Raw genomic sequence first — 13,862 nt, forward strand, 5'->3', positions numbered from 1 at the left:
CGCCCCCCTCGGAGAATGTGCATTTGCTGGGGCGCGGAGGAGCCTTCGCGGTTATGCAGCTGGCGAAAGGCGTCATGGCCAGTGAGTGACTTTCCTGCCGGGGTGGGGGACCCTTGGGCTTCGTTAGGGGCTCTTAATTTCCGGTGCAAAATGCAAAATGATCTGGGCTGGCAGTTAAACAGGGACACACACACCCGCTTTGCTAGTGGGAGAGGAGGGGGAGTTCCCTAGGAAAACAAGGTTTCGCTTTCCTGCTGCTTTGCCCGGATCTAGCTTGTGCACGTCTCTGTTCAGAAGGAAGCGTGCATTTGGAACTGCACCCTGAGATGCTCATTCTATCCATAATCGCTGCTTTGGGGTTTTGTTGGTAGGAGACCGCTCAGCCTCCCTCCCCCCCAGTAGATGTTACACGTAGTATTTCGGGGCGATTTTCAGCGTAGTTATAATAAAAGTGCCTGAAATCCTATGCCAGGCTACTGCGAAGTAAGTCTCAATGAGTTCCGTGGGGCAACGGGATTGCAAGCCCAAGTCTGTCATCTCCTTAGTGGATTCTTATCCAAGGCTGATTTATCCACCCCACCCCACCCCCCGCCCCATGAAATACTTGCTCTCCTTTCTGCAGGAATTAGAAAGGAATGTACATTTTCAATATTTAGCCATGCCAGTGAAGAAATTCCATTCTAAACCAGTGGACCTATGGTTTGAAACCAGAACAGGGTTTCAAGTGGTGCTGGTGTGACCAGGGACAGTTGTCCTAAAACGAATGACAACGATAACTGTGTCACACTTTACAGTTTCATCCTTTATATTTCTGTCTACTAGTAAGCCTGAGTTTATTGAGATTTCCCCAGTTTAGGGGGTCCATAGCCTCACGTTGCCGTCCTTAACACTGCGAGCAAATAAGCCCACACAGTTAGACTGTCTTCTCCATAAATATGCAGAGGATTGCGCTGTTAGAAAGCTCTCTATGTGCCTGCGAAGTTTGTGCTATGCATGCTTACCCCACAAAAGATTTAAAATTGAATTGACCTTTGTTACCGCTTTCCTTTCGCCTTTAACTAGAGGGAGGCAAACATTTCTGCTACTGTGCAAGTTTTGTTGGCAATTTCCCAGTAAGTTTAAAGGACTCTGTTTTGGAGTTTCTTTGACTTTTGGTAAATTTGGGAAGCTCTGGGGCTGTGCAGGAATAAAAGGCTGCTCTCTAACTTGTCCACATGAGAGACATCATAATTATCATCATTATTAATGTACAGTGGTACCTCGGGTTACATACGCTTCAGGTTACATACGCTTCAGGTTACCAACTCCGCTAACCCAGAAATAGTAACTCGGGTTAAGAACTTTGCTTCAAGATGAGAACAGAAATCTTGCTTTGGCGGTGCAGAGGCAGCAGGAGGCCCCATTAGCTAAAGTGGTGCTTCAGGTTAAGAACAGCTTCAGGTTAAGAACGGACCTCCAGAACGAATTAAGTACTTAACCCGAGGTACCACTGTATTACCTAACCACCTTAAGGTCACAACAGTTTGAAATGTTGTTGGCATCTGTCTGTCTTGAGAGACAATGGAAGAGTGCCGTGGGGGGGGGGGGGAGTAAAGGCAAACCATTGGAGAGGGCAACTGCGGTCGCAACTGTCCTGGCTTGGCCCCCACCAACATCACCCCTGCCTACAGGATGGCTTTTACTTGCATTTTTAATCTATCTCGACTCCCCTCCACTCGCGAGCATCACATCCTTGTCAGAATTTCTGTCATAATCCATAAATTATCTAGCAGGTTGTCTGTGCAGCATTTGGAGCACTGCAGGTACAATAATACTTTGGGGGTTTTTTTAAATTATAAATTTAGGAGTATTTTCTGGGGTCTTTCCCACTAGTTCATGATCTGCCTTCTTGCTTGTTAGATTTCCGTATCGCTCTCATCCAGCTTCACGTGTCTGCTGCCAAAACTGAGAACCTGAACCGAGCCTGTGGTCTTGTGAGGTCTGCAGCGCAACAAGGAGCAAAACTTGTGGTTCTCCCAGTGAGTACTTTCCCTGTAGCCTCAAACTTGTTTACAGAGTTTCAGTCTTCCTCCCTGGTACTGCGAGTTTCCTTCAGCAAGGTTTGAAATAACATGCAAGTGTAAGTTGTTCTTAGTTCTGTGCATTTTGGATATGACAGCTAAAACTGTCTTGTTTGCATTTCTGGGTTTGGTTTTGTTTTTAGGTTATTTATAGCCTGCCTTCAACAGATTTCCCAAGATTGCAAAATATAAAATACTGTATCTGAAATGCCAAATGCAAGATTAAAAACCATTTCTAAAATGTGTAGCAGTAGCCTGTAATTCCACAGAGGAGAGAAAAGTGATTTCAAATTGAGCAATAATATAATTGTAATAGATCTATATCTGGTGCTGAAGAGACATCAGCGAAGACACTAGCTGAGCCATTTATTTATTTATTACGTTTATATCTCCCCTTTGTTTTGTTTTATTCTTCCATGTATGATGCATTACGGTATTTTAATATTTTGTTGGAAGCCGCCCAGAGTGGCTGGGGAAGCCCAGCCGGATGGGCGGGGTATAAATAATAAATTATTATTATTATTATTATTATTATTATTACTACTACTACTACTATTACTACTATTATTATTATGTTTTGCTTTACTACCTTTGACACACAAGTGATTACACTAAATGTGCTCTTTGAAAACAACATTTTCTGGCTTTGTGCAGCAGCAATCTTAATTGGGGCAATGGTTCCTTTCCTGTTGGATCCTCTTTGCCCACAGAGTTCTCTTGCCTGAGTTGGTCATTAACCTTCTGAGTTGGTCATTAACCTTCTGCTGCCTTGTATTTGGCCCCAACAGTGCAAAGTTCTTGATAAACTAAAGTGTAGGATGTTTCCCCTCCTGCTAATGGATATTCCGATGTCAAATGAATATCCATATTAGCTGTAGTGTAAACAACGGATGTTCAGAATGGTCTTTGCTGTTCTCTTCCTGAGCCACTTAAAGTGATGACATATACATTACTTGTGAAATTATCATGTTTGAATGTGCTAAGTGTTTCATGAATCTTGAAGAACGCGGATTATCTGTGTTCACCAATTTCTCCCTTTGCCTTTATTCCACAGAGTAATTGGCTCCTCAGTGAGCCAGGAAGCAAAGTGGGGAGGTAAAGAAACTTGATTAACTTGGGCCTAAATGCATCAGATTATGGAGGTAGCTATGACCGTATCTGTCTGGTGAGAGCGAAGGCACCTCTTGTTTCAGATTTAATCCAAATAATGTTGTTTCTTGTTACCCAAATCTCAAGGCTAGACTTCTATACAGTGGTACCTCTGCTTACGAACTTAATTTGTTCCAGAGGTCCATTCTTAACCTGAAGCTGTTCTTAACCTGAGGTACCACTTTAGCTAATGGGGCCTCCTGCTGCCACTGCCGCGCAATTTCCGTTCTTCTCCTGGGGCAAAGTTCTTAACCCAAGGTACTACTTTTTGGTTAGCAGAGTCTGTAACCCAAAGTGTTTGTAACCCAAGGTACCACTGTAATGCATCCTTCTGATTTCTCTGAGGAAGTAGACCGTGGCCCAGGTTCTGTGGTGAATCTGGCGTTGTTATTGCCATGCCTTTTGTTGGGGCTCACAGTACACTGACTTCTTGTTGTCTCCCAGACCCAGCACAGGCTCTCTTTACCAACTTCCAGTAGCGTCGAGGCAAATTCAGCAGTGCATGGTCCCTTCATGATAGTCACAGCCATACCCCCTTCTAAGATTATAAGTCTTCTAAGACTATTCAATAATATTATGATTACACAGCAATTATAATTAGGACCACTAAACCTTTGCCTGCTTCTGTGGCCTTGCCATAACATATATCTTGGTTATTATATCCTGGTCTGTGATCTTTGCTTCTCCACTCCCACCAACATCCAAGGGTCTTCTGCTCATGCAAAAGACTCCACCATTTCTCCTTTCTCGAGAGCCAGTGTGGTGTAGTGGTTAAGAGCGGTCGTCATGTAATCTGGGGAACTGGGTTCGCGTCTCCGCTCCTCCACATGCAGCTGCTGGGTGTCCTTGGGCCAGTCACACTTCTTTGAAGTCTCTCAGCCCCACTCACCTCACAGAGTGTTTGTTGTGGGGGAGGAAGGGAAAGGAGAATGTTAGCCGCTTTGAGACTCCTGAAGGGGAGTGAAAGGCCAGATATCAAATCCAAACTCTTCTTCTTCTTCTTCTTTGCTGCCCTGTATTCTTGAAACTACCTGTCAGAACACCTGTGCGATAGCACCTCTCTTAACTTCAAATCCTCATTTAACCCACCTTTTCCATGAAGCCTTTGACACTGCCTTTGCTCAGTCCCCACCCATTTCCCAAATCCTCCTGTAGCTGGACCCATCATGAAGCCTAAGCGTTTTCCAAAGGAGCTGCCTGATGTAAGCAAGTCAGATGTAAGAGGACTGCATCTCACGTTTAAAGATACATTGTGTGTGCTTGCGTAGAAATTAAGAGCTATATTTTATTCTGTAAACAATTCCAGTATTGGAAGTTCATCCATGTTTCGGCTTTGTCAAGAAGAAGAAGTTTGTAGAGCTCTCTTGTGGCCAGACACATTTGTACAGATTACAGTGGTGCCTCGCAAGACGAAATTAATCCGTTCCGCAAGTCTCTTCGTCTTGCGGTTTTTTCATCTTGCGAAGCACGGCTATTAGCGGCTTAGCGGATTAGCGCTATTAGCGGCTTAGCGTCTTAGAAAAAGGGGGGGGAGGGAAAAAACTTGCAAGAACTCGCAAGACGTTTTGTCTTGCAAAGCAAGCCCATAGGGAAATTCGTCTTGCAAAGCACCTCAAAAGACGGAAAACTCTTTCGTCTAGCGAGTTTTTCGTCTTACGAGGCATTCGTCTTGCGGGGCACCACTGTACTTTAAAAATCTTCTCAGACTTTGAGAGGGCTGTCATAGGCATATTTACTCAGAAGTAGGCCCCACTCAGTTCAGTGGGACTTGCTCTCAGGTAAGTGTACGTAGGGCTTGCATTCTGAATATGCTACACAGATGTCTGTTTCATTTTGCTTTCAATTTTAGGAATGCTTCAATTCTCCCTATGGCACAAAATATTTTCCAGACTATGCGGAGAAAATTCCTGGTGAGTCCACACAGAAGCTCTCGGAAATTGCAAAGGAGTGTGGCGTTTATCTAATTGGAGGTAAATTGCCATATTGGCGATTGTGATGAGTGTTACAGTTTTGCTTGTCCTGAATACAGGTGTAAGATTAGAACAAGCATTGTGTTTGAATATCTGCCTAAGTCATAACAATTTTCTTCTCTTTAATGAAAGGATCTATTCCAGAAGAGGATGCTGGAAAGCTGTATAACACATGCACTGGCTTTGGTCCAGATGGTGCTATGATAACGAAGTACCGAAAGGTAAAATATGATAGATATGGCCATGTTTCGATGTAAAGGAAACCCACTATTATTTGTATAATGTGTACATTATCATTAAAACAAAATATGCTTTGCTTCCACATGCTACCTGTAGGTTTCTGATTCAGCTATGACTCATTATATATATACAGTGGTACCTCAGGTTAAGTACTTAATTCGTTCTGGTGGTCCGTTCTTAACCTGAAACTGTTCTTAACCTGAAGCACCAGTTTAGCTAATGGGGTCTCCTGCTGCCACTGCGCTGCCGGAGCCTGATTTCTATTCTCATCCTGAAGCAAAGTTCTTAACCTGAAGCACTATTTCTGGGATAGCAGAGTGTGTAACCTGAAGTGTATGTAACCTGAAGCGTATATAACCCGAAGTACCACTGTGTATATATATATGTGTGTGTGTGTGTGTGTGTGTATTCATCCAGCGCTTGAGAGAAGCATAGTGGCCACGTACAGTGGTGCCCCGCAAGACGAACGCCTCGCAAGACGGAAAACCCGCTAGACGAAAGGGTTTTCCATTTTGGAGGCGCTTCGCAAAACGAATTTCCCTATGGGCTTGCTTCGCAAGACGAAATGTCTTGCGAGTTCCTGCGGTCAAAACAACGAGTATCTGTAACGAGTTCCTGCGGGTTTCCCCCCCTTTTTCCTAAGCCGCTAAGCCGCTTATCAGCTGATCCTCTAAAAGCTGCTAAACCGCTAATAGCGCTAATCCGCTAAGCTGTCAATGGGCTTGCTTCGCAAGACGAAAAAACCGCTCTATGAAGAGCCTCACAGAACGGATTAATTTCGTCTTGCGAGGCACCACTGTATTTAAAATACTTGGTGGCATTGAAGAATAGTTCGTTACATTTGCATCCTGCACTTTCTGCCAAGATTAGAATGGAGACACAACAAAGGGGCTTTGCCCAAGGCTTTCCAGTTTGCTCCGTGGCAGATACCTGAAGTTTCCTATTCCCACATTTAGATCCAGGTTTCTTACATCTAAGACGGCACATTAATTGCTGCACCACGCTGGCATTCTCACCATAGTTCAATAAGTTGCACGTTAAATTGCAGTAGTTTATCTTTGGGCTAAACATTGCTATGGGCAGAAAAGCAAATCTGGATCCAGCCCAGTACAGGCGTCTTCCCTACTTGCACGCATTCAGTATGCATGCTGCTGCTGACACACATGTTGAAAATGGCACCCAAAGGGGGTGGGGGAATCCCCCCCCCCCACTTGCGCTTGTCCTGGTGATGAACACAGCGGCCTGGAACGGAACCCCTGTGAAGGTGGGGATTCCCTTGTATATACTTCTCAAATGAGAGCACTACAAGGTGTTCTGGAAAACTGAAGTTATTTAGAAGATATATGCAGATCATAGAATTGCCCGTTGTGATATAAATATATATGAATGGATAGAGGGCATATAGAGAATGCACAATTAATGTGGAATAATTTGCAAGCAGCACACTTTTTTATTTTGAAAACAGATTCATTTGTTTGACATTAATGTCCCCGGGAAAATCCGGTTTCAGGAATCAGAAACGCTGAGTCCCGGTGCCACATTATCTGTGATTGATACACGTAAGTAAAACGTCTTCATTCTAGTGAATAGCAATTCACTTCAGGGTGTATTGTGGCTCATGTGTGGTCAAGAAACGGCTGTGCTGTTAGCTTCTGTATGTAGACTGAGAGTTTGTCTTTTCATTGTGTATGGGCCATATTTTTAATAAGGAAGTATTAAGAGTGTGTGTGTGTGTGAGGGAGAGAGAGAACGAGAACGAGAATGAGAGAGGTAAGCATTTATAGACTGAGCTTTCTGTTTGGACTTCCCAAGGCAGTGACATATCTGGCATGTTTTTAATGTTTTGGAACAGCTTATTGCAAGATAGGTCTTGGGATCTGTTACGACCTCCGCTTTGCTGAGCTTGCTCAAATCTACACACAGAAAGGTGAGGACATCCTGCTGATTTGAATGAATTTGTGGTGGGGGAGAAGGGTACAACGATTCCTTGTAAAACACCCAATTTCATATCCTAAAGTTCCATACACTAGCAAGGAGAATGTGCTTGCATCCAAGCTACAATTCGGCATATTCATAATTGATCTTATGGGTATCTCCTTGTCCCAAAAGGCAAGCATTTATTTGTCTAATTAGGAAAGTTCCCCATTAAGGTGCAACAACTAAAAGTTGTATAATTGACGTTGAACAAAAAGGACACCTTCTCATCAGCCTGTTAGTGTTTGCCTGTCTAATGAAAACTCATGTTTTCTCTCCACCTTCTGTCGATTTCAATGAGACACTCAGTATGGTACCTGTAGTTGCTACTCACTCTACTGCCAGCAGGGGGCATGGTTGAGCAGCATTGTTGTTGTTGTTGTTTAGTCGTTTAGTCATGTCTGACTCTTCATGACCCCATGGACCAGAGCACGCCAGGCACTCCCGTCTTCCACTGCCTCCCACAGTTTGGTCAAACTCATGTTAGTAGCTTCGAGAACACTGTCCAACCATCTCATCTTCTGTTGTCCCCTTCTCCTTGTGTCCTCCGTCTTTCCAACATCAGGGTCTTTTCCAGAGAGTCTTCTCATGAGGTGGCCAAAGTATTGGAGCCTCAGCTTCACGATCTGTCCTTCCAGTGAGCACTCAGGGCTGATTTCCTGAAGAATGGATGCGTTTGATCTTCTTGCAGTCCATGGGACTCTCAAGTTTCTCCTCCAACACCATAATTCAAAAGCATCAATTCTTCAGCAATCAGCCTTCTTTATGGTCCAGCTCTCACTTCCATACATCACTACTGGGAAAACCATAGCTTTAACTGGACCTTTGCTGGCAAGGTGATGTCTCTGCTTTTTAAGATGCTGGCAAGGTGATGTCTCTGCTTTTTAAGATGCTGTCTAGGTTTGTCATTGCTTTCCTCCCAAGAAGTAGGCGTCTTTTAATTTCGTGACTGCTGTCATCATCTGCAGTGATCATGGAGCCCAAGAAAGTAAAATCTCTCACTGCCTCCATTTCTTCTCCTTCTATTTGCCAGGAGGTGATGGGACCAGTGGCCATGATCTTAGTTTTTTTGATGTTGAGCTTCAGACCATATTTTGCGCTCTCCTCTTTCACCCTCATTAAAAGGTTTAATTCCTCCTCACTTTCTGCCATCAAGGTAGCTCTTCCAAAAGGCCCCAGACTGATTTGGGCACTGACTGGCCATAGCTGCTGAAAGGATCTCTGGACAGTGACTGCAATGATAAACTTCATACAGAGCGCATTTCCAACACAGCTGACATTTATTAGGTATTCTAACCTGGCCTATCTTGTGGGCTTGGAGCAGGTTGCATTTTCTGAAACTTGTGGGATCGCCTTAACCTTTAAATGCCCTCCTGGCCACTTCAATCTACACAATAATTACAGGTGCCACATTTGTAAGAAATCAGTCTTTTGGTGTGGCATCATCTACACTTTGGAGCTCCCTGCCTATGGATATCAAGAAGATATATTCGCTCTGCTCTTTCCAGTGCCTGCTTAAAGCATCTTTGTTTAGGCAAGCCCATCTAAACATGTGGACGATACATGTGTTTTAATCAGTTTTTAGATTATTGTTGATTTTAATTAGTTTTGGGTGTTTTACAATACCTGGGTTTAACTGTCTTGTACTGATAAGGTCAATGCTTTGTTTGATTGCTTCTGTAATGAAACCTCACTCGAGCGGTGTATACATTTTTGTTACACAAAAATATGCTAAACAGAATGTCCAGTGGCGGCAGAGGAGAGCAAAGCATAACCCAGAAGACTTGACTAAAGGAAGAGAAACGTCTCAAAAAAACATCGTGGTGAGATTGCTGCTGCTTTTCCATGACTATGCCTTTCTCTCCCAATAATATAAATGCAACTCAGCCACCATCTCCTTCCTTTTGAACCAGGTTGCCAGCTCTTGGTGTATCCAGGGGCTTTTAATTTGACAACGGGGCCAGCCCACTGGGAACTGCTCCAAAGAGGACGGTGAGATCCAGCAAATTATCCCTTCTCCCAAGTGCTTGTAGAAAAAATAGTTTAATAGTGACACTTGTTACATTGCTGAAGGTGCTGTTCTTTTTAAATAGAAAAGCAATTTAGAGATTCCCTCACTAAATTAAAAACAATATGGTACTTGCTTACACTGAAGCCGATATATGGATGAATGCATGCATAGCAAAATAGAACTTCAAGCTTGCTCCATTCATCTGCTGCATTTTCTCCAGTGCACAAAGATTCATACTGAAGCCTTTTACTCCTTTTCATGCAGAGCTGTCGACAATCAAGTCTATGTGGCAACGGCATCTCCTGCCAGGGATGAGAAGGCGTCTTATGTAGCCTGGGGACACAGCACTGTGGTAAATCCATGGTAAGTAGGAAAATGGGGTGTGCTCTGAACATGTCTTGCATTCAGTACCATCGCATGTCATGTTTTCTGACTCGGTTTCTAGTTCAAAGTTTTTGAATTTATGGCACGATACCAGACCAATTCATTCAGATAAAGCCTTGCTGAGAATCTGTTTTGTACTATAATATTTTAGTAAAACTTTGAAACAGCAAATGTTGGGAAGGCCAATAGGAAAGGATACATGAGAAACATTGAACGTGATACGTTTTCAAAAGTGCATTTGGACCGTTAGATCCAAACTCCTGTGGTGGTGATCAAAACCTGGATTACCTTGAAAGCTTACTGCTTCAGAATTCTTTGCCCTGCTTCTTTTCTTGTTCGCATCTAGTTTGGATGGGAATCAAACAGCCAAGTCAGGAACTTCCATTTCCTATCAGCCTGTCCTTCTGGAATTCTATCCCATTCCACCTTTGAGTTCGGAGGGTTGAAGAAGTAAAGGAGGTTGAAGGCCTTGTTTTAGGAAGTCTGTGGCTCTTAAGGGGTGCAAGTACAGTGGTACCTCTGGTTGCAAACGAGATCCGTTCCGGAGCCCCGTTCACAACCTGAAAAGAATGCAACCCCGTGTCTCACACATGCGGGTCACGTTTCACCGCTTCTGCGCATGCACGTGATGTCATTTTGCGCGTCTGTGCATGTGCGAGTGGCAAAACCTGGAAGTAACCCTTTCTGGTACTTCTGGGTCGCCGCAGGACGCAACCTGAAAAAACATGTCATGAAGCAAACGTAAAATACAAAACAAGCAAAAAAAATTTAAGTTTTAAAATATGTTCATTAACCTGTAACAAGGTAAAGACCACAGCTCTGTTGCCCGTTTTCTCCCAGCTCCCAGAGAGCTTCTGTAATGGCTCTGTTTTCTTTTTCAGGGGGGAGGTCATAGCCAAAGCTGGCACTGAGGAAACTGTTATCTATGCAGATATAGGTGAGTCCGCAGTAGTGTTTTTTGTCCTCCCATGGCATGGGCTTCTTCTGTAGCATTAAACCGGGACAGAGTGACACGATTCAGTTCCTTGACTATAAAATGGGAATAAACAACCACCTCCCACAAGGATATTTATGAGAGCGCAAAGCAGGCTCAATAACTTTGCATATCTTTCATGCAATGGTAAATTAAAATTTACCATTGGATCTGCCAAGCTAAGATTTGACTGATTTTGCATGTGAAAATTAAGGATTTAACCTTCATCTTGTTTTCTGGGATAAAAACTTACCCAGGCACACTTTTCATTGTGCAGTTTACTTATAAGTACAGTGGTGCCCCGCAAGACGAATGCCTCGCAAAATGAAAAACCCGCTAGACGAAAGGGTTTTCCGTTTTTGCGTCGCTTCGTAAGACGATTTTCCCTATGGGCTTGCTTCGCAAGACGAAGGGCTTGATCCGCGCCGCGCGCAAACCTCTTTCACCGCCAATCTATCTATGCGGCAGCGGGGAATCTAATAGTAATAGCAATCGATACATTATTAGCGTCCGGAAACACAGCTGGTGGTGATGCTGCCCTGCGCCGCTTCGAAAAGTTCCTAGGCTTCAGCCTTAGAACTGGGAGGGGACCTGGCGGCGACACCCGGCTCGGAGTGGGATTTCCCCGTCTGCGCTCTTAGCGCGCGCGGCGACCGCTAGATCCCGAGGACGGCAGACTGGGCGGGGGGGGGGGGGGACATGAAAAGTTTTGCCTGCCCATCTCCGAGGAAGCGGGGGGAGATGATCCCTGTCAAGGGAAGAAGGGGGCACCCATTTGCCAGCAGCCGGTGCCCCCGAACCGAGGCTGAGGGTGGCGCCATCGCCTGTCAAAGTGACCGCAAAGGCGAGCTCCGGTCGCGCGGCTGAGGGAAGCCCCTCTGCGGGTCGTCCAAAGTCAGCCCGAGCACGCCACTCACCTAAAAGGCATGGAGAGACAGAGGGAGCGCGCGGGGATCCCGGTGCAGAGGAGGCTCCTGCAGCAAAATAAATGCAGTCGGCAGCCGGGGGGCTCCAGGACACGGAGCTGCGGCGGGGCCGTCAATGGCGTTGCCGGAGACTCCTCCCTCTGGGCCTCGCTCTCTCCGCTTTTGCCACTGCTTGCCCTGCCTGCGATCGGCCGGGCTCATCGCTTCGCTCTGCAGAGCGCTGCGCAAAGGCGCAGTGGGACAGGTGTCGGGGGACGCTTTGGCTGAGCGCACCCCGGGATCGGAGGTGCGGGGTGCTTGCTGCAGATCTTATCTTCCGGGGTCACTGGGATGGCGGCGGTCAGGGCTTGTGTTATGTCAGCGCGTCAGGAGGGACTGCTTAAGAGGCCGGACGAGGCTTATGCAATGGCCAGATGCTCCCTAGGGGTCGAGGCTTGCAGTTGCGGGAACGAGTTTATACCTGTAGCCGCTAAGCTGCTAATAGCCGTGCTTCGCAAGACGAAAAAAACCGCAAGACGAAGAGACTCGCGGAACGGATTAATTTCGTCTTGCGAGGCACCACTGTAGACATATAGGGTAGTCCTTCTAATCTAGGACATTGTCACCCGCACAAAATCTCCAAATTTTAGCCAGTTGCTACTTACTGTTTTCCTTCTGAAAGGGGAAAAAAAACTCCCAGGGAATAACGCACATAAGAAATGCATTGAATGTTACCATTGGGATACTAAAATACTCCATTTTTTCCATCAAAAAAATGGTCAGGGAAAGGCCAGGAAACATGGGAATAGGGTGTCAATAGGTTGGCACAAATCATAGAATCTAGTTTGGGGAACAAGGACATTGTCATGCAGGTTTATCATTGGGGTGAGATATACAAGGTTAACCTTAGTTTTGAGTTGACATACTGTAGGTTTTTTTCTAGATGGTATACAATATTTTCATAGCAGTTTTACTTTAAAAGGTAGTTTTTGTCATTGTAATTGAAAATAAAAAACATAACTTAGTTAAGGAACAGAAATTGTGTTGTTTGCTCAATATGCAGGGACAATTGTTTCCTGTACAAAACAATTCTACCTCCTCTGGATAAGTTCTTTCTGGCTGTGGGTGTATTAGTTTTGTCAAGCACACTTCATCTAGCATATGGGTAGGCAAACTAAGGCCCGGGGGCCAGATCCAGCCCAATCACCTTCTCAATCCAGCCCACAAACGGTCTGGGAATCAGTGTGTTTTTACTTGAGTAGAATGTATCCTTTTATTTAAAATGTATCTCTGGGTTATTTGTGGGGCCTGCCTGGTGTTTTTACATGAGTAGAATGTGTGCTTTTATTTAAAATGCATCTCTGGGTTATTTGTGGGGCATAGGAATTTGTTTAGAATTTTTTTCGGTCCCCCACAAGGTCTGAGGGACAGTAGACCGGTCCCCTGCTGAAAAAGTTTGCTGACCCCTCTAGCACAAACACAATTTTTTTCTGTGATCCAAATCTCCCCAAACTTACACTGATAAATGTCATTGGGGTACTAAAAATATGGCAATAACTGGGTTGTGGGGCAGGTTTTTTTGTCAACATTGGATTAATGCTAAATTATAACGGCTACATGGTAGTGTGGGGAGCAGTGAGGGAGAACTGGTAGTAATATGGGCCTTCTTATTTCTGTTTACAGACCTAAAGAGGCTTGCAGAAGTTCGACAGCAAATCCCCATTCTTTCTCAGAAGCGGTCTGATCTTTATGCTGTAGAATCGAAATTCAATGATGTATAGAGACTTGGACCAGTGCAGAAAAATCACCTTTCTTTTCCGAAATCTTTAGTCAAATTATGTAGAAAAAATGAAGTGTCCTTCGGATAAAAATCTAGTAAGGATAAGAAACCCAATTTATAAATTTAAAATTCTATATAAAATCTAGTGGTAAGCTTTAAATGAGAGGGGTTCATTTGACTTTTTTATATTAGGGTACTTGCTTAAGCCACTTCACAATGCATTGAAATATATGTGTATCACCATAGCAGTGCCTTAGAGATCAAGCGCGCATGCATAGAGAGCACACGCGCAATGGTAAGATTGACTATTATGCTTTGATAAATTGCCTCAGTCCCGTATACCTGAAGAACTGTCTCTACCCTCATTGTTCAGCCTGGACACCAAGGTCCAGCTCCGAGGGTCTTCTGCTGGTTCT

General features: G+C 44.6%; 1 protein-coding gene across 2 annotated transcripts; it reads left to right on the forward strand.

Moving 5' to 3' along the window:
• Positions 1-13,606, forward strand: NIT2 (nitrilase family member 2). 2 transcript variants are annotated; one of them, XM_081859822.1, is made up of 10 exons: positions 1-81; positions 1,900-2,018; positions 5,059-5,179; positions 5,312-5,400; positions 6,885-6,978; positions 7,272-7,346; positions 9,307-9,385; positions 9,669-9,767; positions 10,670-10,725; positions 13,350-13,606. In XM_081859822.1, exons 1-10 carry the CDS (start codon positions 54-56, stop codon positions 13,445-13,447), a joined length of 858 nt encoding a protein of 285 aa, XP_081715948.1. In that variant the 5' UTR covers positions 1-53; the 3' UTR covers positions 13,448-13,606. The 2 variants fall into 2 exon arrangements, with proteins under 2 accessions (XP_081715948.1, XP_081715949.1); XM_081859823.1 differs by lacking the exons at positions 1-81; positions 1,900-2,018 and adding an exon at positions 3,122-3,202.
• Positions 13,607-13,862: the final 256 nt, after the last annotated feature.

The sequence above is a fragment of the Podarcis erhardii genome, assembly GCF_964252035.2.
Source record: "Podarcis erhardii genome assembly, chromosome: 4".
Classification (NCBI taxonomy): Eukaryota; Metazoa; Chordata; class Lepidosauria; order Squamata; family Lacertidae; genus Podarcis; species Podarcis erhardii.

Excerpts from the sequence above, each read along its gene's own strand:
- NIT2 (XM_081859822.1), top strand. The coding sequence starts at position 54 with ATGCAGCTGGCGAAAGGCGTCATGGCCA. Across the intron at positions 82-1,899 it reads GGCGAAAGGCGTCATGGCCA|ATTTCCGTATCGCTCTCATC; the intron begins GTGAGTGACTTT and ends CTTGCTTGTTAG. Across the intron at positions 9,386-9,668 it reads GAACTGCTCCAAAGAGGACG|AGCTGTCGACAATCAAGTCT; the intron begins GTGAGATCCAGC and ends CTTTTCATGCAG.